General features: G+C 35.2%; 2 protein-coding genes across 34 annotated transcripts in view; one reads left to right on the top strand and one right to left on the bottom strand.

Annotated features, from left to right (window-relative positions):
* Positions 1-26,723, bottom strand: part of TSGA10 (testis specific 10) — a 165,820-nt gene that overhangs the window by 104,283 nt on the left and 34,814 nt on the right. For 17 of the 33 annotated variants that reach the window (XR_010149296.1, XM_054678028.2, XM_063789492.1 and 14 more), the window contains 7 exons: positions 23,657-23,872; positions 16,706-16,771; positions 15,245-15,412; positions 14,688-14,846; positions 11,384-11,554; positions 11,216-11,293; positions 9,822-9,973 (listed from right to left, as the gene is read on the bottom strand). Coding sequence is in view for 32 of the 33 variants with exons in the window: in XM_016949068.3 (XP_016804557.1) it covers positions 9,822-9,973; positions 11,216-11,293; positions 11,384-11,554; positions 14,688-14,846; positions 15,245-15,412; positions 16,706-16,771; positions 23,657-23,872 (1,010 nt within the window). In the remaining variant the exon portion in view is untranslated. Of the gene's footprint in view, positions 1-9,821; positions 9,974-11,215; positions 11,294-11,383; positions 11,555-14,687; positions 14,847-15,244; positions 15,413-16,705; positions 16,772-23,656; positions 23,873-24,661; positions 24,798-24,890; positions 24,916-26,531; positions 26,564-26,723 lie in introns of those variants that run through there. The other 16 variants (XM_063789488.1, XM_063789495.1, XM_063789489.1 and 13 more) reach the window with 5 other exon arrangements.
* On the top strand, positions 7,463-8,953 carry LOC107973569 (structural maintenance of chromosomes protein 3-like). Its single transcript, XM_054678037.2, has one exon. It carries the CDS (start codon positions 7,987-7,989, stop codon positions 8,596-8,598), a length of 612 nt encoding a protein of 203 aa, XP_054534012.1. The 5' UTR covers positions 7,463-7,986; the 3' UTR covers positions 8,599-8,953.

Raw genomic sequence — 26,723 nt, 5'->3', positions numbered from 1 at the left:
AATGCTTAAAGCCAACTGATCTTCGACAAAGCAAACAAAAATATGAAATAGGGGAAAGGACACCTTATTCAACAAATGGTGCTGGGATAATTGGCAAGCCACATGTAGAAGAATGAAACTGGATCCTCATCTCTCACCTTATACAAAAATCAACTCAAGATGGATCAAGCACTTAAATCTAAGACCTGAAACCATAAAAATTATAGAAGATAACATTGAAAAAACCCTTCTAGACATTGGCTTAGGCAGTGACTTTATGACCAAGAACCCAAAAGCAAATGGAACAAAAACAATAAGTAGGTAGGACTTAATTAAACAAAAAAGTTTCTGCACAGCAAAAGAAACAGTCAGCAGAGTAAACAGAAAACACAAACAGTGGGAGAAAATCTTCACAATCCATATATCTGACAAAGGACTAATATCCAGAATCTACACGGAACTCAAACAAATTAGCAATTAAAAAACAAACAATCCCATCAAAAAGTGGGCTAAGGACATGAATAGATAATTTTCAAAAGAAGATATACAAATGGCCAACAAACAAATTAAAAAATGCTCAACATCACTAATGATCAGGGAAATGCAAATCAAAGACAAAAATGTGATACCACCTTACTCCTGCAAGAATTGGCCATAATCAAAAAAATTAAAAACCAACAGATGTTGGTGGGGATGCAGTGAAAGGGACCACTTTTACACTGCTGGTGGGAATGTAAACTAGTACAACCACTATGGAAAACAGTGTGGAGATTCCTTAAAGAACTAAATGTAAAACCATTTGATCCAGCAATCCAAATACTGAGTGTCTACCCAGAGGAAAAGAAGTCATTATACAAAAAAGATACTTGTACACACGTTTATAGCAGCACAATTAGCAATTTCAAAAATATGGAACCAGCCCAAATGTCCATCAATCAATAAATGGATAAAGAAATTGTGGTATATATATACCATGGAATACAATCCAGTCATAAAAAGGAATGAAATAATCACATTCGCAGCAACCTGGATGGAACTGGAGACCATTATTCTAAGGGAAGTAACTCAGGAATGGAAAACCAAACATCTTATGTTCTCACTCATAAGTGGGAGCTAAGCTATGAGGATGCAAAGGCATAAGGATGATACAATGGACTTTGGGGATTTAGGGGAAAGGATGGGAGGTGGGGTGAGGGATAAAAGACTATAAATTGGGTACAGTGTATACTGCTCGGGCTATGGGTGCACCAAGATCTCACAAATCACTTAAGAATGTACTCATGTAACCAAACACCATCTGTTCCCCAAAAACCTATGGAAATTAAACAAATAAAATAAAAAAGAAAAGGTTCATATTAGAAATATTAAAGATTGTACTATTAATACTTTCATAAGTGATAATGATTCTTTAAAAAATTCTATTGAAAGAAACAAGCCAGATACAAAAAAGTATAAACTTTATACTTAAAAAAGTATATACTTTAGTGAGATTTAACTAAGAAAAGAAGACAGAAGATACAAATAAGCTCAATTAGAAATGAAATGGGAGATATTACAACTGACATCACAGAAATACAAAAGATCAGACAGAGTCTCGCTCTGTCACCAGGCTGTAGTACAGTGGTGCAATCTCGGCTCACTGCAACTTCTGACTCCCTAGTTCAAGCAATTCTCCTGCCTCAGCCTCCCCAGTAGCTGGGATTACAGGCACACGCCACCACGCCCAGCTAATTTTTGTATTTTTAGTAGAGACGGGGTTTCACCATTTTGGCCAGGCTGGTCTCAATCTCCTGACCTCGTGATTCGCCAGCCTCGCCCTCCCAAAGTGCTGGGATTACAGGCGTGAGCCACTATGCCTAGCCAAAAAAAAGTATATTGTATCAGTATATATGTAGGCAGCCCCAACTTTGACAGCCATGCAGGACCACAAAAATGACTGTACAAGCTGTCCAGGCAAAGTAATCTTTAATAATCAATGAGAAAAATAATTTTTCCATAACTTTTAAATTTTAAGTCAAAATATAACTTTATTACTGTCATTTATAAGTGTATAGCAAAAATTTAAAAACTAGTATTTATTGAGTACATTGTAAATTAAAACATTAGGTACATTGAGAATTAACATGTTTTATTCTTTATAAAAAGTTTATCAAGAGTAGTTTGAACAGTGCTTGCCGCCTCTTATCAAAACAAAATACAGAGCAAGCATGTTTTTTATGTCTTGGCAAGTTGTTATACACCTTTCTAAGTTTGGATCAGCTTCCATGTTTTACCCTTTATGCTTTCAATGGCATGAAACATCTCGGAGAGCTCTTTTAATGTGATGGCTTTTGCCAATGTCACGTCTACTGGGCTGCCTTCATCCTTTTTGTCACAATCACTTTCTTCAATTATGTTGATAAGGTTGCCTTTATTAGTTTCCCTGGCTGCATATCTAGAATCTCTTTAATGGCAGCAGTGTCAACATTTCCATGACAGCTATTTCTTCCTTAATTCCCTTTACATTTGACTCAAATTTTGCTTCCAGTGTTGTAACTCTTGGTTTCTTTGTAGCATTTTCATCTTTGATGGCCAATTCCCCCCTTTCAACTATCCATTTTATAAAATGTCACATGTTTATCACTGGGAAACAAGGAGGCAACAGAAAACAGACTTTGCTATCTAAGCATAAACTGATTAACATGTCACTGATCAATCACCCACACACTTTAAAAGAAGTGATGTGATTGGTCACTGGTCATGATTTATATCTGTTATTTTCTTAGGGATTTGTAGATTAAAGAGCTAGCACTAAGTTTGTACTTCATGCAATTACTCACAGTAATTACTCTGGTAACTGAAACTGTGTTGGTAGAGAACTGATATTACTAAACTAAACCCTACTAACCAAATTAATGCATATAGAAACCATGCAAAGTGGGGACTCCCTCTAAGAAACCCAGATACAGGCAAAATTTACCTATGGTAATAAGTGTCAGGCAATGGGGAGGAGGAGAACTGACTGGAAAGGAGAATAAGGAAACTATCTGGAGGGAAGGAAACGCTCTGTATCTTTTTTAAAGTATGGTTACACAGTTATATACAATTGTGTACATTCATCAAACTGACCATATGTTATTGCATATTAATGACCTGAATCTGAAAATATATATATAGGACCCCAAAAACTTAAATTCAGACAAAATTCTAAAATAAATTCTAAAGGATATTTTTCTAACAGAAAATAAAGGACCCCAGATCACTCAAAGGCAACAAAAGGAATGAAGGGCAATGAAAAGAATAAATGTACAGGTAAATCTAAACAAATATTGACTGAGCAAACAACAGTAAGTATTTTATTCAGTTTATATATATAGTTATACACACATGTATGTATATGTGTTATTAAAATATTTGGCTAAAAATGGTACAGAAGTTAAGATGGGTAAATGGAGTTACTGTTCTAAGGTTCTTGCAATTCTCAGGTAATCACTAAAAGAATAATAAATGAGTTTATGACTTCTAGAATGATTTCTAAGCTGACAGAAAACAATAAAAGGATTTTTTAAATACCCCATCAATCCAAAAGAAGGCAAGAAAAGAATCATACAATTGATAATAACAGAAAGCATACAAGACATTAGATTTAAACCCAAAGATATAAGTAAATAAAATACAAATGGACCAAATGATCCAGTTAAAATATAAAAGATGTCAGATTAAATTTTAAAAACTTAACACATGCTATTTGTGAAAGATGTCTAAAACATAAGGACACTGAAAGGTTGACAGCAAAAGAAAATATTTTTCATGAAAATGAATACTGAAAGAAAATTGATATAGCTATGTTAATATCACACAAAGAGGTAAGAAACATGAGTAGAGATAAAGAAAGTCACTTAGTAATAGAAAAATTGTAAACGTATATGCACCTAATAACATACCATCAAAATATATAATGAAAAAATTGACAGGTCTCCAAGGACAAAAAATTTTTATACAGAAAATAGTAAATATCAAAACCTTTAGAATATACCTAAAGAAGTATTTTGAGGATAATTTAAAGCTTTACATGTTTCTATTAGAAAAAAAGGCCTAGCCGGGCACAGTGGCTCACACCTGTAATCCCAGGACTTTGGGAGGCCGAGGTGGGCGGATCACGAGGTCAGGAGTTTGAGACCAACCTGGCTAACGTGACGAAACCCCGTCTCTACTAAAAATACAAGAAAAATTAGCCAGGCGTGGTGGCGGGCGCCTGTAGTCCCAGTTACTTGGGAGGCTGAGGCAGGAGAATGGCGTGAACTTGGAAGGTGGAGCATGCAGTGAGCCGAGATCGCACCACTGCACTCCAACCTGGGTGACAGACACAGACTCTGCCTCAAAAAAAAAAAAAAAAAAAAAAAAAAGAAAAAAGAAAAAAAGGCCTAAAAAGTAAAAATGTAAACATTCATCTGAAGAAAATTCAAGAAAAAAAGAAATCTAAAAAAAATAGAGGAAAGGAAATAATAAGAACAAAAGTAATGAAATAATAAAAACAAAAAACAAACAATAGAGAGGATCAAAACCAAAGCAAAATGTTGGTCTTTGGAAAAAACTAATAATAACCACCAACTGCAGAATAGAAAAACAGGAAATAACTACAGACTCTATGTACATTCAAATGTTCACAGGATATTATAAATAACATTATACTAAACATCCTTTTAAATTTAGACAAAATGAAAACTGCTTACATACATATACTAACTCACGTAAGAAGGAAATTCTAATTATTTCCCTAATAAATAAATGAAATAAAACCTTCCCTTAAAGAAGAGATCCAAATGACTTTATTGGTAAGTTCTACAACTCCAATCTTCTACAAACTGTTCCACAAAATGACAGAAGAAAAAATGAATTGAAAAGAGTATTATAGTATGAGTTTACATTACCTTGCTATCAAAATCTGATTTTAAAAAGCCATAAGAGACAGCTGGGCGTGATGGCTCACACCTGTAATCCCAGCACTTTGGGAGGCCAAGGCAGGTGGATCACCTGAGGTCGGGAGTTCAAGACCAGCCTGACCAACATGGAGAAACCACATCTCTACTAAAAATACAAAATTAGCTGGGGGTAGTGGCGCATGCCTGTAATCCCAGCTACTCGGGAGGCTGAGGCAGGAGAATCACTTGATCCTGGGAGGCGGAGGTTGCGGTGAGCCAAGATCGCGCCATTGCACTCCAGCCTAGGCAACAAGAGTGAAACTCCGTCTCAAAAATAATAAAAAATAAAATAAAGCCATAAGAAAGGTAAATTATCAGCCAATCTAAATTACAAAAATAGACGTAAATATACAAAACAAAGTATTAGTTAACATAGACCAACAATAAGTAACAAGCATAATATAGTGTGACCAATCTATATTTATTCTACCCTGTAAAGTTGGTTTAGTATTACAAAATAAATCAGTGTAAGTTCACATTTTAACAGAATAAGGGAGAAAAATAATGTGACCATCTAAATACATGAGTAAAAATTATCAGATCAATTTCAACATTCATGTATGATTTTTTAGTATCTGGGCAAAATAAAAATAGGAGAAAATTTTCTTAAATCTAATATTACATAGTTATCAAAGAACCTACAAGAAATATATTAGAAGTAATTCACATATAACAAGGCAAGAAAAATAAAATGTATAAGAATTAGAGAGGCAGGAAAAGAATACTTGTGGATAACATGATTTTATGTACACAAACGAAAAAAACTTCTGTAGGTGGGTTATTAAAATTAATGAAAAGTTAGCAGGACTGTTGGATACCACACCAAAATACAAAAATCAATTTTATTTTTACATAACAGCCACAATTTTTAAAAACAGTTAAAATCATCTCAAAATACTGAGTACCTACGAATTTAACAAAATAAATGTAAGACCTCTCTACACACAAAAAATAGGAAACATTATAGAGCAAAACTGAAAAATATAGAGAGATATACAATGTTTATGGTGGCCCAGAAGACTCAAATAACATAAAAATAAATGATTTCAAAATTAATCTATGATTCAACTCAATGCCATTAAAATCTTAATAGTGTTTTTCTTTTTCGGGGTGGACTTTGACCAGCTCACTCTAAAATTTATATGAAAATTGAAAATGCAAAGGGCCGGCAATAGTCAAGACCTTCTTGATGAATAACAAGGTAGATTTGTTCTTATAGGTTTAACACTTTTACAGTTATAGTAATTAGGAAAGTTTTGTAATGGTACAAGAACCATGTAAAAGACAAATGGAACAGATTATTGACCCTAGAAATACACACATACATAGATATTTATTTTTAAGAAAAACATCTCTGCAGAGCGGTAAAGGACAATCTTTTCAACAAATATTACTGGGAAAATTGAGTAATCATGTATTAAAAAGCAAACTAAAACAAAACTTGACCACTGCCTCACAACATACACAAAAATACACTCCTGGTAGGGCCGGGTGCGGTGGCTCACGCCTGTAATCCCAGCACTTTGGGAGGCCGAGGCGGGCAGATCACGAGGTCAGGAGATCGAGACCATCCTGGCTAACACGGTGAAACCCCGTCTCTACTAAAAATACAAAAAATTAGCCAGGCTTGGTGGCGGGCGCCTGTAGTCCCAGCTGCTCAGGAGGCTGAGGCAGGAGAATGGCATGAACCCTGGAGGCAGAGCTTGCAGTGAGCCGAGATTGTGCCACTGCACTCCAGCCTGGGCAACAGAGCGAGACTCCGTCTCAAAAAAAAAAAAAATACACTCCTGGTAAATTACAGATATAAATATGAAGATAATATAGGAACATACCTTCATGATCTTAAGGTACAAAAATATTTTCTCAGTTAAAAAAAAAAAGCATAAATTAGGCTGGGCGCGGTGGCTCACGCCTGTAATCCCAGCACTTTGGAAGGCCAAGGTGGGCGAATCACGAGGTCAGGAGATTGAGACCATCCTGGCTAACACCGTGAAACCCCATCTCTACTAAAAATACAAAAAAAATCAGCCAGGCATGGTGGCAGGCACCTGCTGAGGCAGGAGAATGGCGTGAACCCGGGAAGGCGGAGCTTGCAGTGAGCCGAGATTGCATGACTGCACTCCAGCCTGGGCGACAGAGTGAGACTCTGTCTCAAAAAAAAAAAAAAAAAAAAAAAAGCATAAATCAAATGGGAAAGATGAATAAATCTGACTACATAAATAACGTCTGTTAATAAAAAGATACTTTCATTTTTGTAGAGACAAGGTCTTGCTATGTTGCCTAGGCTTATTTCAAAGTCCTGGCCTCAAGTAATCCTCCTCCTTTGGCCCCTCAAAGTGCTGGGATTACAGGCATGAGCCACTGTCCCCAGCCCAAGACACGCTTTCTTGGAGAACATCAACAGTAGACTACATGAAGTAGAAAAAAATAATTTGTAAACTTGAAGGCAGGTCATTAGAAAATACCCAGAGGATAAAAAAGAAAAAAGAGTAAAAAGAAATGAAGAAAGCCTATGGGATATATGGGACACTATCAAGAGAGCTAACATTAACAAAGAATTATAAAAACAAAAGGAGAGAGAGAGAAAGGAACAAAAAGATAAAGAACTAAAGATTCAGCCTCAAGAAAGGAGGAAATTCTGTCATATGCTACAACGTGGACAAACACTGAAATTATGCTAAGTGAAATAAGACAACCAGAGAAATACTACTCAATACTCCACTTACAAGATGTCTCTAAAGAGTTAAACTCAGAAACAGAAAGTAAAATGGTAGTTGCCAGGGATTGACTGGAGGGGGAAATAGGGAGTGCTGTTCAAAGGATACAGAGGTTCAGTTATGCAATATGAAAAACTCTAGAGATCTGCTTTACCATACTGTTCTTACATTTAACAATACCAGATTATACACTTAAAATTTTGTTAACAGAATTAAAGAAGTACAGCCATGTTAACAAAAAGGCTTTGGATCAGTTTGTAAATTTCTCCGAGCAGAAAGAAAAGTTAATAAAGTGAGAAGAAGAGTTAGATAGGGGTTACAAATCGATCATGGAGCTGATGAATATACTTGAACTTCGGAAATACGAAGCTATTCAGTTAACTTTCAAACAGGTATCCAAGAACTTCAGTGAAGTATTCCAGAAGTTAGTACCTGGTGGCAAAGCTACTTTGGTGATGAAGAAAGGAGATGTGGAGGGCAGTCAGTCTCAAGATGAAGGAGAAGGGAGTGGTGAGAGTGAGAGGGGTTCTGGCTCACAAAGCAGTGTCCCATCAGTTGACCAGTTTACTGGAGTTGGAATTAGGGTGTCATTTACAGGAAAACAAGGTGAAATGAGAGAAATGCAACAGCTTTCAGGTGGACAGAAATCCTTGGTAGCCCTTGCTCTGATTTTTGCCATTCAGAAATGTGACCCGGCTCCATTTTACTTGTTTGATGAGATTGACCAGGCTCTGGATGCTCAGCACAGAAAGGCTGTGTCAGATATGATTATGGAACTTGCTGTACATGCTCAGTTTATTACAACTACTTTTAGGCCTGAACTGCTTGAGTCAGCTGACAAATTCTATGGTGTAAAGTTCAGAAATAAGGTTAGTCATATTGATGTGATCACAGCGGAGATGGCCAAAGACTTTGTAGAAGATGATACCACACATGGTTAATTGGAAAATACTACCTACTGGTTTGGGAGATGTGTATAGTAATATGATTCTCATACCCAGGAACTGTAAATATAAACCTAAATATTTGGCCAATAGTTTTCAGACTTAAAGCATCATAGTCCTTTTATATTTGTCTTTGTATTTTATAAGATACTCTGTAATGTCATGTTTGTACTTACAGTTTTAGAATTTAATTTCCTGTACAACTTTTTGTAAAATGTTCTGCTCCTATTTTAAATGTTTTGAAACATGCTAAATATTCTTTCCTAATTATTTTATCACTTATACTGCCTTTTTTATAGCTTCAATTAAATAATCGGTTTTATGACTAAAAAAAAAAAAAAAAAAAAACTTTGTTAAGAAAGGCCAGGCCCGGTGGCTCATGCCTGTAATCTCGGCATTAATAGGAGTGTGAACTACTATTTTTCTTTCTTAAGTTCCGGGGTACATGTGCAGAACATGCAGGTGTGTTACATAGGTAAACATGTGCCACGGTGGTTTGCCGCACAGATCAACCCATCACCTAGATATTAAGCTATTACTATTTTTCAATGTTCATAGATGCAATGAAATTCAACCTTACTGAATCTGTAGAACCTCTGTTTCTCACAGCAACAGATACTAAAAGTAAAACCACTCATGTAGAGGTCTTCAAAAACTCATTCTCCCAAGCTTATTGCTGTAGCCTGCTTCAATTGATACATCTTCGGCAACCATGCCAGTACACAGGAAAGGCTAAGTATAGTACTTGCATTCAATTAATAGATGTTCCATCACGTGCTCCTATTTCTATGTTATGGCTTTTCATTATATTCTAAATCACCCTTTTTCTAAGCAACTGCCAAACCTGTGCTTTGTGTTTTCTTATACTGTTCATATTCCCAAACAGAATTTAAAGTTATAAAGGTAAATTAAACAATCAAAGTCAAATATATTCTGTACCCAGAAGAGCTTTGTAAAAGCTATTTCAGTTAAAAGTTGAAGTTTTTTACAAATGTAACGTAAGATTACTAGAAGTGTGATTCCTAGTTAAGTGTGGCATTACCAGCCTGTGATTGAGCTCAGGAAAATTGTTCACTGTATGCCAAGGGTTCCTACAACTGCTTTTCAATAATCCTCTCAGAAACTGAACTCAACAAATAATTTTCATTATAAAATACACTATAAAAAGCAGAGCTATAGTTATAGTAAACTGTTGGTTGTTTAAAGGTGATTTAGTTTACCTCAAAGAATTATTCTCTGCTTTTTGTCTGCCAAGTTCACTTTCGGTATCCATTGCCTTTCTTGCTAGTGATTTCATTTCTTTTTCCACAGTGCTTATGGTTTCCTTCATCAAAGTCATATTTGACATTTGCTCCATACGTTCATCATCAAGCTATACAAGTAGAATGACAAGGTTACTGCCATCACTAAAAACACCTTAGTAATCTTCCTGAAGGGCATACTCCCTCTGTACAAACTGGTTTATGGCAAGACTGACATGATGAGATTATCAGGTTAGACCTGACTGCTGTAGAAGGTTTTACAGATAAGGTGTTGTGAAGTAGGACCAAGAAAAAGCCACTGCAAAGTAAAGCTTATCACAGTATATCAGTCTATATTTTTCAGTCTGGTTCAATTTGACTATAGTATAAATATGCTGTTTGCAAAAGAATTTATTTGTTGCCCAACATTAATAAATTACACATATAATGTAGAATTATGAAAACAAAAATTATTTTCTCCTGTCTAGTAATTTTTTTTTTTTTTTGAGACAGAGTCTCGCTCCATCGCCCAGGTTGAAGTGCAGTGGCGCGATCTCGGCTCACTGCAATCTCCACCTCCCGGATGCAAGCAATTCTCCTGTCTCAGCCTCCCAAGTAGCTGGGACTACAGGCGCATGCCACCACACCTGGCAAATTTTCATATTTTTAGTAGAGACAGGGTTTCACCATATTGGTCAGGCTGGTCTCAAACTCCTGACCTTAGGTGATCCACCCGCCTTGGCCTCCCAAAGTGCTGGGATTACAGGCATGAGCCACCGTGCCCAGCCCCTATCTCATATTTTTAACTCATTACAATAAAACAGTACAGATGAACTTATAAATATATTCAATTATATTTGGTAATAGAAAGTTAAATTCTCTTATGTTTATATAGTGACAATATCATCAATATATATTCGTAGCAATATCAAGTCTGATTAGGAAAAAGGTGATGTTTCACATTTAAATTTAGTTTAAATAAACTTTGCTTATAATTTTTATTTCATCATAATTTTCTCTCCTTATCCACTCTTTAGGTAGAATAAACCATTTTCTTTACATCTGGCAATATTATCTTTAACAAAATATGGAGATGAGAAAGTAGATAAGATCCCTGAAAATGAATGCCTAATGATTTTTTTAAAGTACATACTTTGTAACCTAACACCAAAAAACATTTACTCACATTTTTAGAAGGAAATAAACAAATGAAAAAGTGACAATTTACACTATAAAATACCTTAAGTATTTTAGGACTATAAACACTATCTTAGAAAAATAAAATAACTTCTCTGAATACAGAAAAAGGAGAAAAGGGAAAGCCATTGAGTGTTTATAGCCAAAAGAGACTTTTCTTTTTTTTTTTTTTTTACATTATGAACTGTACACTCCAGTTCCTCTATCCTTTGTTCCAGGTGAGCCTTCTCATTAAATGCTGTCTCTTGAGCAATCTGATTAAAAAGCAAAAACAAAATAAAGTGATTTCAATATCCCTGAATTTGTGTTTCACATATATTCACGTAAATAAAATCCTTTCCAACCTTTAGCCTCTCCCTTAGACTATCTCGTTCTGTGGTCATTCTTCGTAAATCAGTGAAGGCTACATCTCTTTCAGTCTCCACTCGCCGGAGAATAGCATGTGCCGTTGTTGATTTAGGACTCTTACAGCTTTTCATCATTTCTCGTCGAAGTCGGGTAATTTCTTCCTGTGCCTATTATTTAAATCATAGACTTTGGTTTAACAAGCTTTAGAACACATAAACATAAAAAATTTTATGTATCTAGCCAGTTAAAATGCAAACCTACATCAACATGCATGCAGCAGGGTAATGGTATCACTTTTATTTTAAAATAAGCTTATACAAATAAATGAAAATGAATATATTTAAATAGAAGTTCATGTTACAACATCTTTGCCAAAAGTCTAAAATAAAATTAATTTGGAGGAAGTCATTGCAACAGAGAATGTTTTGCTAAGAAATATATTTGGTATACTCCATTTATTCATTTTGTAGTGTAAATTTAAATTCAGCACAATTTAGACAGACTACCGGTTTAATGAATATTATCACAGTGTTTCAGTCTTCCTAAATATAAATGCATATGCCATTCCTATGTCTTGGCTACTTCTGCCCTGACAGAAAGACCCACCAATCCTTACTGATAACCCAACAGAGTCTCTGCACGTCTGTTCAACCATCCTTGGGTCCCAAATCTATTCCAAACCTGCAGATTATTTAATATCATAGTTCGCTGCACAGGTCTCTTTTCCTCTTGATTTTGATCACTGTCTATTCAGATAGTCTCCAAGCCCCAAAGGAAAATATATAACTTCCCAATTTCCACAGCTAAGCCTTCACCAGAACCCCAAACCTCATCTCCTAAAGTGTCTTCTAAGATCTCCCTGACTCAATTATAATTATTTCTTCTCATCTTGAATAGTACCCTCTCCACTGGCACTTTCTCCCCTGCCTTCAGTCATGTACAGTGCTCCCTTATCTTGAAAACCTGTCACTTGATCCTGCTGACCAATTTACCATCCTATGTCTTCTTCCTGCGACACATTAAAAAAAAAAAAGTCCCATGGTCTATAACTATTGCCAATGGTTCCTTACCATCCATTCTATCACCCCAGAATAACCTGGCTCCCACCCTCCCACCCTCTGTGGAATTTCAACTAAAGACCTAACCAAATACAATGGTCTTTTCTCAGTTCCTGTTCTCCTTGATATTTCAGTGGTCTGTTGCTGTTCACAACATCCTTCTTCTTGAGATTCCTTCCTCCCTTATAACATTGTTCCTCCCTAGCTGTCTGTCATCTTTGTCTCTTTCAAAGGTTCCCTTCTGCATCTTGAATATTATAACTTAACTTTTCTGCTCCTCTATGTACAGTTTTCTCATTCAGAGACTTCATCCACTCTGAAGGCTCGAAGCTCACCTCTAAGCAGATGACTTCCAAAGCTAACTATTTAACTCTTGCCTCTCTCTACTCCAGTCCCACATTTCTTACAGTCTGATGGCAATTACGACCTGAGTGTGCTATCATCATCTTACTCTGTCTAAAAACAAACTCACATCTTTTTCCTCAAACCACCAATGACTCTCCTATTTCTTATTTTATTACCACATTGCTGAGTCATTCAAGACAGAATTTTAGTCACTGTCATGCAACCCTCCTTCTTCCTAAAATCAAATCATGTCAAATCTTCCTTCACAGGGTCTTTTGCATCTGTCCCTATATTTATCTCCATTGAAACACCCTTGCTTAGTCCCTTAATGCCTTATATGTGCACTACTGTAACAGCCTTCTAAGGAGGAGTCCATGGTCTCTCCCTCCATCAATTCTCTCAAAGGAGAAATTGTTAAATAAGAAGACAAAATATAAAGATTATGTGAGAAATAAAAATTTGCCATAAGGTTAAAATTGTAAAATTGTAAAAATGATACTTTGTTCATATTTTGCCTGCCTTAAAAAAAAAAAAGATTGTTTGTTGCTTATAAAGCAAAATATAAACCCCATATAAGGCCCATTGAACAGCCTGTACCATTTAGTCCAGAAGTCAGCAAACTATATATAACTCACAGGCCACATCTAGCCTGCTTCCTGTAGGTCTGTAAGTGGAGAAATATTTTTGCATTTTTAAATGGTTGGGGAAAATATCAAAAGAGTATTTTAAAACAAGTAAAAATGATGTGAAATTCAAATTTCAGTATCCATAAAGTTTTACTGTAATACAGCCAAAGTTATTCATTTATGTATTGTCCAAAGCTGCTTTCACCCTACAACAATAGGGCTGATTAGTTACAACAGAGACCACATGGCTTGCAAAGCAGAAGATATTTTTTGTCTGCGCCTTACAGAAAAAGTATATTGATTCCTGCTCTAGTGCAATCTTACCTTTCAAGTCTTAGCTCTCTCCCTTCTCCACTGATACATACCCTCTATTCTAGTCTTAAACCAATTTATTTATCTGCTGATTTTCCTACCTTTATCCTTTGCCTCATACCATTCCTTTAGTTTGGATTGTTCCTTCTAGCCCCTTTCAGGGTAATAGAAACTCCATTCATTTTTCAGGGCTCACACTTTGTATCTTTTAATAAAGATTTCCTTGATCACCATATCTAAAAATGCCCACTTCTTTTGTTTCTTATAATATCTTCTAGACCACTTAATAAAAATCAATAAATACAATATACTTTATCTCCCTAACTAGACTGTAAATTTATAGGAAAACATGGTCAGCATCTTATCATTTTTCTATCCCTTAGAGTAGTGAACCTAGAACCCTGTGTATAGTAGCTATAATTTGTTAAAAAATTGTGATACTTTTAAAAGAAGTTATATGGGTGATTTATAGATTTAATACTTGTTGGGTAAAGAAGGTATTTGATTAATAAAAGCTATGCAATTCTAAGCTAGAAAGCAGAGATAAACTACACACTTCTTTTATTCTCTAAAATTAAGCAAATTATATAAAAGTTCCTAAAGTGATGTGATAAGGTGTGGCAAGTTCAAGGTAAAAAGGTCAGGATTTGATCTTTTTACCTTGAACTCATAACAACTTATCATTTAACGGTTTCTTCATATCTTATTCCAAAAATAAGACTATTTTTATACATGTATATGATTTTTGGCTATGGGGATAACATACGTGTGTACTCACATACCTACTGTATTGGAAATGTATTACATTTCATTAAGAATATCTTAAAAACATATGTAATCCCCAAATGTTAGATTAACTTGATTTGCAGGTTTAAGCAGTCTCATAGATCTCAAAGAAGAATTACATACCTCTAGAACTCAATGTTATTACTTACATAATTTGTTTTTTGTAAGTTTACCTGTTCATAAAGAAGGAAGATCTTGTCTCTCTCAGATTTAAGAACCTTGACATTACCCTGAATTTCTGCCAAATGGCGCTCATATTTTTCCAGCATGCATTTAAGTTCTTCACGATCTCTTGTTGTTGTCTTCAGAAGTTCTACATCACAGTTTGCAACCTATAATTATATAAGGAATTTGAAATTCTTCTTTGATATATAGTACTGATAGAAAGGTGCTACTGATGGTAGTGCCCAATTTCTATTTAAGAAAATAAGACTATATAATGAAAGGAAATTATAAAAAATAAGTTTAAAAACCACGTCTTTTTAAAACAGCTTCATTCCAAATTATTCCACATTTGCCTGATTACCTCCCAAGCGCTACTTATGCTGAGGATAAAGAACCAATATCAGTAGTCTACTGTGCCATCAAAGAGACCTCTGTCTCTCAACCCCTTTGAAACAGCAATTCACAGCAAATCAAAACAAATTATTTTCAAATTAGGCAAAACAAAGAATAAAAGCCAGTGTCTGGGCAACAAACTCCAAAATATTTATAAGTTTATAAAACCTACCCGGGCAGTTGGTGATGGGCGTCTTGGACTTTTAGACCTACTTCTCATCATCTTTCTCAAATGTTGAGCTTCACTCTTATAGTGATCTTTGTCTGCTTCCAAAGTCTTGACAAAGGAATCAAGTCTAGAAGGAGATTTATTTTGTGCTTTTTCAGTATCTAAAATTATCTTGCCAAGGAGGAAAAAATTAGGCTATTATTTCAAGCTAAACTATAGCATCATTTTCTAAGTGAAATTGAAAACAAACAGGATCCTTAAAAACATTTAATTTGGTATTTTTTAAATACAACATTTAAAAAATTATATATCAGTAATTTTTAAAAAGCAGTTAGATATCTTTCTTTTCCAGGATTTCTGGGTATGCTATATTTTAACTGAAAGATAATTTTGGAGAAAAAATGGTAAAGAAATTTTAGAGAGGCCAGAAATGTCCACAGATCTAGCACACATCCTAGAAATGGCATGGATTTGCTTTAGAAAAACATATGCTACTAGGCTGGGCATGGTGGCTCATGCCTGTAATCCCAGCACATTGGGAGGCCGAGGCAGGCGGATCATGAGGTCAGGAGTTCAAGACCAGCCTGGCCAACATGATGAAACCCCGTCTCTACTAAAAATACAAAAAAATTAGCTGGGCATGGTGGCGTGCACCTGTAGTCCCAGCTATTTGGGAGGTTGAGGCAGGAGAATCATTTGAACCCGGGAGGCGGAGGTTGTGGTGAGCCGAGAATGTGCCATTGCACTCCAGCCTGGGCAACAAAGCAAGACTCCATCTCAAAAGAAGAAAAACATATGCTACTACTAAAGCAACTGTTATAGCATCTAAGTTTTGTCCAATATTGTTTAATGAGTGCATAAATTAACTGAATGCTGGATATTCCATACTTGTAAGCATTCCCACAAATTTGCATTCACTTTCATATATTTAGAAACACTTCTTTGACAACATTTATTTAACAATACTTTATTGGGAGAAAATTATAGATATAGTTTCAGATAGAGGGTTTTAAATATTTTAAATAACACTAAAATGTTTAAACAGAACAGTTTCCATTTCACATTGTTAGATAAATAAAACATTGTTTGGAATTATGTAACAAAATTTATGGCTTAAAAGTATTTACTATTAAGGGGGATAAAAGTTAATGTGTAAACAAACTTCATATTTTGAGAATTATTCAGTCATCATTTTAAATCAATTAACAGATAAGGACATTAATAAAACCAACCAAAAGTTGTTCTTTGCCTCTAGGAAACAAAGGAATAGTGATGAAAGCAGCAAAAAAAAGTTACTCTTACAGATGGGGGTTCCCCTGTGTCCCTAGCAGTTGGTGCAGATTTTAGAAAACAAACATATTTTATTCCTCACAAAACGCGTGAGAGCCAAAGATATAATTTTTTATAGCTTGCTGACCAAATAAAAATGATTCCGTAACACATATTTATGAAAAATGTACTTACAGATTTAAGCCTTTTTATTGTATCTTCCAATACTATAATATTATTTTGCTGGCAAATGAGTTCAATCTGAAGAAAAAGTAAAAAAAAAAATTATTTCTATTAAAGATGTTTAAACTAATTGGAAAAAGAACATCAAAAAAAAGGAAGCCACTTAAAATAAAAACATGAAGGCAGTGAATATTTTAAAGAAGAAATAACCTGTTTAGCGACCTTTGATGATAAAAGATAAAAGCTGATTTACCCAGGATGAAATAACAATTCTCTTAAATTCAATCTTTTGTATAAAATGTTAATTGATTGTATTTTACCAAATTATTCCCCATAAACTGGAACAAAATGTTAGTACTAATTACAATTCTGAAGATAATAGGAAAGCAATAAAAGAATGACTAGAATAAAATAAGTTGACCCAAATTACCCCATTCAGAAAAGATTGCTTTCTCTTCTGAACTCAACTGCTTAGTTCAATTCAACCCACAAAATACTTTTTGTATCAATTTATGACAGTGAACATACCCAGTCTTATAAGATAGGTACCTATAGTCATATATTTAGCATATGACTACATTATATGTTCCTACAGGACAGTGACTAAGTTTTTATGCAAAGCAGTAAAGTTCTTTGCTAATAGCATATTCACTTAATGTACTTTGCAATTCATCAACCTTTCCCTCATTATTCTAAACTGCATCCTGATCTTGCCTACTACATTTTGAATTTGAATTCTCTGGAATTATTGTACTTCATTTGTCCTTTAGACCAACGTTCTCTTCTACGATTTTTCTGGCAGTCATATTTTAAGTTTATGAAATATTAAGGGGTGCTATTATTTGGAACGTTTTTCTCACAAGTGAAGTACTTAGAAATAGAACATAATTACATAGAGTTTGGATAACCTTATGTATAGCCTTGAATAGACAATTTTCAATGTTTTAATGTATACTACTAAGTAGACACTAAAAAGATACAGGTCTACTTTGAATGTGTTAAGATTTCCACATTAAGTATAAAAATTCACTCTGCAAAACAGAGTATCTGGTATGACACATTCTCATAAAAAATACATTTATACGCAGACATCCTACATATAAACATAACCAAATAAACTGAAGATTATGTCTAGGTATAACAAGGTATGATTATGGTAGATGTTATTTTCTTCATTTACTTTTCTATATGGACTAAAATTTTGTATAATAAATATGCATTAATTTTACAGTGATTTAAAAAAATGTTGATTCCACTCTGAAAAACAAAATAACTGGCCCAAATGAAAAACTGCTAACTCAGTGTTTTCACTTACTTAACAATTAATGAATGCCTACTACCTGCCTGCCATTGTGTTATGTGCTTGGTAAAGTAATGAATAAAAAAGGCAAAAATCTCTGCCCTCATGGAGTATATATTCTAGCCAAAAAAAGAAAAACAAAAGATAATAGTCAAAATATGTTAGTGACTGCATCCCTCAAAAAATAATACAAGGAGCGCTCACGTTCTAGGCACTTAAGTAAACAAGACAGACAAAGATTTCTGCCTTTGTGGATTCTACATTCCAGCTAGAATAGACAATAATAAACCTAACAAATAATTATATAGTATACTAGAAAAAGAAGAGCAGAGTTAAGGATACTGGGAATATTTATGGAGAAACAGGTTGGAATTTTAAATAGGGTGGTCAGGAAGTCCTCACTGAAAGGTGACCTTTGACCAAAAACTTCAGAGGAAAGGAAGTCAATCATGTGAAAATCTGGGCAAAAACATTGCAGGCAAAAGTTACAGCTCTAACAAAGGTCCTAAGGCAAAAGAACGTCTGGTTGGTTCTAAGTATGGAGACCGGCATGGCTGGAGCATGGTGAGGGAAGGGGAAAGGAACAGCAAAGTGCTGCAGGGAAAAATAAAGCGAGGGAGAAAGACAGGGAGTGTGTGCAGGGAATGTGGGGATGGGTATTTCAGAGCCCGCTGTGTGGAAGACATTGTGTAAAGTCTTTGTTGTCCCCCACCCCACCCTTTGTTTGTGGGGGACAAACAAAGACTTTACACAATGTCTTCCACACAGCGGGCTCTGAAACACTTTATTGAATCACACACAAAAGTAACAATAATGATAAGGACTATCAGAGATCCAGTCCAATAACATAGCCCCTAGGTCAATTAAAAATATAAATTATAGGAAGAAATAATGGTAAAATTTTAATTCTGCTTCACATTTCATAGTGTCATATTCAATTATCTGGGAAATGCCATGTTAACACATGAATGATAAACAACTCAAGATGAGAGAATAAACGAAGGCATATAGTTGAGGTGGTTTTAATGTATGTCCACAAATTCTAATACTCCTTCCTTCAATAGCTGGAGCTTAATTTCCCTCCCCTAGAGTGTGGGTTATACTTAGTGACTCACTTTTAAAGATTAGAATATGGAGGAAGTGATGAGATATAACTTTTGAGACTGGGTCATGCTAAGCCCTGCAGATCCTCCTTATTATCTCTTGGATTGTTGGCTGGGGGAGAGGGGAAGGTGGAGGGAGAATAAACTTCCACAAAGAATACATGAAGCAACCCTAGAGAGAGGTCCACCTAGCAAGGAACAGACCTCCTGCCAATAGCCAAAAGCCATCTGAGTGAGCCATCTTAGAAGTAGATCCTCCAGTAGCAGTCAAGCCATGACTGTGGCAATCACCTTTTTTGTTGTTGTTTTTTGAGATCGAGTCTCTCTTTGTCATCCAGGCTGGAGCGCAGTGGCGTGATCTCGGCTCACTGCAACCTCTGCCTCCCAGGATCAAGCAATTCTCTGGCCTCAGCCTCCCAGGTAGCTGGGATTACAGGTGCCCACCACCATGCCCAGCTAGTTTTTTGTATTTTTAGTAGAGACAGGGTTTCATCATATTGGTCAGGCTGGTCTTGAACTCCTGACCTGAAGTGATCTGCCTGCCTTGGCCTCCCAAAGTGTTGGAATTACAGGTGTAAACCACCAGCCCTGGCCATCATCTTGATAACAATTTCCTGAGAAACAGTGAACCAGAACAACCCAGCTAAGCCACTCTTGAATTCCCAACCCAAGAACCTGTGAGGTATCAATATTTGCTGTTTGAAGGCATTAAGGTTTCAAAGTAATTACATAGCAATAGCCAATAGTTAATACTGAAAATATTTTAATGAAGTAAATCATGGAAGCAGTTACTGTTGACCTTTAAAAATAAGACTAAAAGTAAATACTTCCCAGTGAATACATTTAATACTATCTCAATTCCAGACAAACTAACAGTAGCTTTAGCCTCAGACTCTACCTCCGCATACCCAGAGTATAATCTTAAACACTAGAAACCCAAACATTTTTTCTCAGCAATCGAATTAGAAATCTTGTTTCAAGTGCCACCCCACAAATTAGGCAAGGAATCTCTCCCCCATAAATATAAACCTAAAATGCATATCTAATGTCTTAGGATGATGACAACACACACTGGAGTTCATATCCCCAGTGTTGGTTTTGCATCTTTCTAATCCCCATTCTACTTGGGGACATTCACTTAACTGAGGTTGGTGATTTCCTCATTTCAGGGCATTCTACCAACCCAAAGGCCTATTTCCATTTTGTTCTCTCTTTATTAAGTTTCTGATGTTTTTCCTGTGTCAGCAATGGTGTCTCTACTCCAAGACTGCTGCTTACCTCTTTTTCACCCAATAGCTTTCCAATCCTCAAATACACCCAACATTCCACATTTATGGAGATCTATTTCCTAGAAATACTCTTTGCCAAACCAGGCAAAATTCCACCTGTAAATTTAATACTTACAGTTTTAGGTAAATCCTAGCTCTTATATTTTAGATGTTTTCCATTCCAAAAATTCTTCCTTTTCATAGCAGAGAATTTACCCTGACATAGTACTTACTCTCTCTAGAACATAAACCCTAACAACCCTTTAAAAGTGATGACTTCTAAACAGGGCATTCTCATTGTTGGAATTCAGTCAACTTGGTTTCCCGCAGTCTGGGAAGGAGTGCAGTTAATTTTTAATTTGAAAACAAAAACAAGGAAGACATACTAAAACTCTTCAATATTGATATATATATATATATTTTTAGATAGAGTCTCACTCTTTTGCTCAGGCTAGAGTGTGACGTGATTTTGGCTCACTGCAACCTCTGCCTCTCAGGCTCAAGCTATTCTTGTGCCTCAGCCTCCCAAGTAGCTGGGATTACAGGCGTATGGCAACATGCCCGGCTATTTTTTTGCATTTTAGTAGAAATGGGGTTTCATCATGTTCACCAGGCTGGTCTCAAACTCCTGGCCTCAAGCGATCCACCTGCCTCGGCCTCCCAAAGTGCTGGGATTACAGGCATAAGCCACCATGCTTGGCCCAATTTTGATAATTTTTATAATTAAGACAGATGGAAATCAATTTACCATTAAACTGTGAATGTTACTTTAAAAAAAGTAACAATACATTCCACCTGAAGTGGCATTAACAAATTAAGTTAAAAAAATTTTTAAAGTAACAATACAAACAAAAGTGTATTGAAAAATGTTTAAAATATTCAAGCTACTTTTAAATATCCTTCAAATACTTTAACAGCATCCATTTGAAGATAAATAATTCAAAAGTTAAAAACAAATCATTCTTATCTAGTATTTCAAGCAGTTCTAAGGACCTGTTCCAGACAACATGGTTAGAGAAGACTGTATCCTTAAAGTAATAACTCGTGTATTTAAATATTGCACTATTATGGCCGGGTGTGGTGGCTCATGCCTGGTAATTCCAGCACTTTGGGAGGCCAAGGTGGGCGGATCACTTCAGGTCAGGAGTTCAATACCAGCCTGGCCAACAGGATGAAACCCTATTTCTACTAAAAATATGAAAATTAGATGGGTGTGGTGGTGGGTGCCTGTAATCCCAGCTACTCGGGAGACTGAGGCAGGAAATCACTTGAACCCGGGAGGTGGAGGTTGCAGTGAGCCGAGATCGCGCCACTGCACTCCAGCCTGGGTGACAGACGGAAACTCTGTCTCAACAACAACAAAAAAGTTGTATTATTTGACTTTCCACTAATTTAAACTCATCCATTAAGCAGTCTCAATGAGGTTACTGCATAAAAATACATACAATCCTACAGGTCATCAATTGGACTCATATTTCAAATTACTTTAACAGTGACTTCAATAACGTTTCACCTGATAATTTAATTGCTTTATTATTTGCTATGAGTCCTGTTACATTAAAAGAATGTTTAAGAAATAACACGTAATAACAATTAGCTTTGGGAAATTACTCTGTTACAGACACAATTTACTAATTTGGTGATTAATAAAATCAAGACAAATAAGCATGTTCACACGCTATCATTTAAAAATTCAACAGGTTGTTTTTTGGCCTTCAAATATGCTCTATCTTGCTTATCAGCCATTAGGCAGCAATGGAGAAGTGAAACTGTCATTTTATAATTACGTTTAATCTCTAGTTTCTAAATTTCATGGCAAAGTACTCAATCAAGAAATAAAATGTTGATCAAAATATCATAAAGCTACAGTAACTAAAACAATGTGATGGTGGCACAGAAAAAGGCAAATGAAATCAATGAAAACAAATAGTCCAGAAAGTCACAGATATCTGAGAATTTAGTATCTGTTAAAATGATATGTCAAGTCAGTGGAGAAAGGACTAGGCAACCCTACCTCATATTAGAACAAAAAGAAACTAGCAGTATCAACAGAAGGAAAACTATTAAAAAGTATTAAAAGAAAACTTTAGAAAGTATATCTGTAGTTCTTGAGGTGAAAAAAAAAACCTTCCTGAACAAGAACCAAATCTCAGACATCAGTAAGAAAAAAAAAAGATTGGCAAATTTTTAAATGTTAGTTAAAAAAAAAGTTTTAAATTGACTTTTTATTGATACATAGTAATGGTACATGTTTATGGGGTACATGTGATATTTTAATACATGCATCAACGTATACTGATCAAATCAGGGTAATGGGGATATCCATCACCTTAAAAATTATTTCTTTGTTCTGGGAATACTCCAAATCTTCTCTCTCAGCTATTTTTAAATATGCAATAAATTGTTAATGATAGTCACCCTGCTGTGCCATCAAACACTAGAATTTATATCTTCTCTATAACTGTATTTTTGTACCAATTAACCAGCCTCTTTTCATCCTCTCCTCCCCGCTATCCTTTTAGCCTCTGGTAACCATCAATCTATGCTCTATCTCCACGAGATTGATTTCTTCAGATTCCACATGAGTGAGAACATGCAATATTTGTCTTTCTCTGCCTGGCTTATTTCACTTTACATGATGTCCTCCAGGCTCATTAATGTTGCTGCAAATGAGAGCGTTCTTTTCTTCTTTATGGTTGAATGACATTCTATTGTGTATATATACATTTTCTTTATCCACTTATCTGTTAATGGACACCTAGATTGATTCCATATCTTGGCTATTGTGAATAGTGCTGCCATAAACACGGAAGTGCAGACACCTCTGTGACATATTGATTTCCTTTCTTTTGGATGTATACCCGGCTGCGGTGTTGCTGGATCACATGGCAGTTCTATTTTTAGTTTGGTAAAAATCTTTTTTAATGGGTATTGAAATCAATTACATGTGTGAAAATAGACGAAAATAAATGTATCTATTAGTTTGTAGATATCTCTGCAGAGGAGAGAGGAATTGGGAAGTGGGAGCAACATTTAGTTCACAGAACATTCCTGTTGCTTTGAAATTTTTTACAATGACTGCGTATTACTTAGGAAATGTTTTGAGTAGAATTTGTTAAAAGAAGTAAAATGTGAGAAACAATTTAATCCTTAGAACAGACATTTAAATATACTGTCAAATCTAAAAAGCTTCCAAATTATACAAATGAGAATGCTACTTTTTCCATTGCATTTAAAAATTACATGATGTTTAAAGTAAAATTAAAATCCTTATCCGTGGTAAATCTGGTACCTTGGCTTCTTCAAGTTCCTTGTTGGCGGAATCCACCACAAAATTTTTCTCTTTTTCGAGTCGCTCTGCTAGTTGGTCAATTTTAATCAATTCTTTACAAAGATGCTCATTGTGGCTGGTTAAATCATCTACTTGACTGCTTACCACCTCCTTACTATCCAAGAGTTTCCTAACATATTCTTCCAAGCCATGATTTGTCTGTTTGAGATCTTCAATCTGTTATTATCAGAAAAAAAAAATCACATTAAAATAATTCCTTAGCTTTTTTCTGGGGTGCAACTGTGTGACTGGAATCAGGAAGGGAGATTTGCTTCCCTGGCAAAGAAACTTAACTCTATACCTTTTTGTGCCTTCTGAATTTTGTACCATGTGAATGTATTACCTATTTGAAAAAATATATTAAATAAAAATTTTAAATTTTATAGCAATATCTTTCAAGACAATTTATAGTTTATTTTAAAAAGAACTTAATTACTATTGATTTTTAGCCAATCTATTAGAAAAATGGCCAAATATTTATATCTGCAATAAAGAAACTTCAATAGCTTTGAAATTAATTTTAATACCATTAAGAGTTCTTTTAATTAAATTTCTAATTATTGTTATTAAAATATATTAACTCTTTTAGGCCAGGCATGGTGACTCACACTTGTAATCCCAGCACTTTGGGAGGCTGAGGCGGGCAGATCACCTGAGGTCAGGAGTTTGAGACCAGCCTCGTCAACATGGTGAAACCCCATCTCTACTAAAAATACAAAAATCAGCCGGGCATGGTGGCGAGTGCCTGTAGTCCCAGCTACTTGGGAGGCTGAGGTACAAGAATTGCTTGAACCTGGGAGGCAGAGATTGCACTGAGCCCAGATCCTGCCACTGCACTCCAGCCTGGGTGACACAGCAAGACTCTATCTCAAAAAAAAAAAAAAAAGTATATATACATATATATATACATATATATGTATATTAACTCTTTTTTAAAAAGTCCTTTTGAAAGTATCAGTAACTTACTTGACTAAGCTAAATATCAAATCAATCAAGTATTTGCTGCCTAATGTGGAGGAACACAGCTTTCCTTCCCAGCCCACTATCAAACCATCAGTGGATGAAGAAAAGGGCCTTTTCTATCACAAAGGTATCCAAATGCCTTTAAAGGAAAAAAAAAAAAATTAGACCCATTGAACAATGATTATGTCAGGAACTATATTAAATTCCAAAAATACAAAGATAGGTTAGATACCTGCCCTCAGGGAACTTTTTGTTTACTTGAGGAAATACAAAGACAATATGTTAAGTGCAATAACAAAAATAACTACGAGGTAAAGTCATGGTACAAATTCTTTTCCATAGTACTTGTCTCTCATTGTGTATTTAACAAATATTTATTGAGCACCTATTGTGTCTAAGATACTGTGTTAGTACCCTGTAAAAGATGCATTAAAAACAACAACAAAAAACACTCGCACACAGAAGTTTCAGTCTGTAAGGAGCATCTGAAATTGCTAAATACCTGACCTCTTAGTTCTAGCATTATTCTTGCCCTGAGGTTGCCCTTTTCAAACAGCTATAGAGTTATCGTCTTCCAAACCATTAAAAACAAAGTTGTCTTCAAAAAAACTTTATAAGTTGTCACCACATAAAAATATCCTAAAAGTCATGAATTATTTTTAACTAAATATGCTACAATGCCATTTATTGTACCCAGTAAATAGCCCACCAAGAGGCATAATTAAAGTCATTATTTTAATCCAGTGTCTCCTACTCTCTTCTCTTTTGGCCTTCTCCCATCTGCTCTCAAAAATTCTTCGAAAATGCAAATTTGAGGTCATTCCTATAACCTTATGTTGCCTCATGACACTGAGAATAAAATTTTAAAATGCCATTTACGATCCAACTCGACTTACCCGTCCAACCTAACTTCCCACCACCAGACACACTATAAAAAACAATCTCATTAAATTCATTTAAAAACTTCTTTTAGGGGAGTTATTGAAATGTACACACTTGAAATTGAAGTGTTATCACAGAACCCTCCTTATGAGAATCCTCAAGGAAAACCCTACTTAGGCTTCAATTTCAGGAAAATATGTGCCTTTTTTGGAAACCTGGTTTGTTCTTACCCTAACAATCATTAATTATTTAACTAATATTTCTATTTGCCTTTGCCTCTAGAAATTTTAAAGCTTAATCCAAAGCCCACCTCTAGCAACATGCACAGAAACTAGGTACAATGATCTGTTCGTTATTGTCATCCCAGGCTTTCGCTGTTTACTTATTTTACCCTACCCTTATTATTTCAGCTACTTTCTTTTAAAACAAACAGACAAACTACAGGATGTGAAACAGATAAACTTCAAGTTGTGTTTTTCATCTTTGTTCGTGGCTTTTCCTATGCCATGTTTCTCAGCAACAAGAGCACATTAAAAATGTCTGTTAACTTCCCACTGCACCAGGAGATGTTAAATGCTTCTCCTTTCCAGTATGTGTGCCCATAAAGCCTCTTATATAAGTTTATCTCAATATTTTATAAGATGCATTAAAATCATTTATTTCCCTGTCCCTTCTACTAGATTCTAAACAACTTAAAAGACTGTATTGTCTCATTTCTGTATCAACACATCACTTGTTTCTGCATCATTTATTACGTATCTCACATATAATCCTCAAATTATTAAGTAAGCAAATAAAACAAATTATTAGTAATATAAATGAACACTCCCCTCCCTTCTCTCATGAACTTTACTTTTACTCAATTCCAAGACAAAAGTACTTTAGAAGAGGCAGTCTGGAGTAACACAAAGGATATGGGCTTTGGACTTCGGCAGAGTTAGGTTTAAATCCTGTTGTAGTTCTTTACCAGTTATGTAATTGGGGAATTTACCATATTTTCTTGATCCTAGAAGATGCACCTGACTTAAGAAAAAAAATAAATGAGAGTCTCTTGAGTTTCTTCTGTTAAAGGGACAGAATGCCTAGAATTTGTAGAATTGTCATTAGACATTATATAAGAGCTCAAGTAAAATTTCCAGTATTATAGGTACTCAAGTAGTTTTGTTAAAAATTTTTATTTTTA

This window comes from Pan troglodytes, chromosome 12, assembly GCF_028858775.2.
Source record: "Pan troglodytes isolate AG18354 chromosome 12, NHGRI_mPanTro3-v2.0_pri, whole genome shotgun sequence".
Taxonomy (NCBI): Eukaryota; Metazoa; Chordata; class Mammalia; order Primates; family Hominidae; genus Pan; species Pan troglodytes.
Note: the sequence above shows the minus strand (reverse complement) of the source record. Positions and strands in the feature narration are given on the sequence as shown.

Coding starts and splice junctions, on each gene's coding strand:
- LOC107973569 (XM_054678037.2), top strand. CDS start 7,987: ATGGAGCTGATGAATATACTTGAACTTCGGAAATACGAAGCTATTCAG.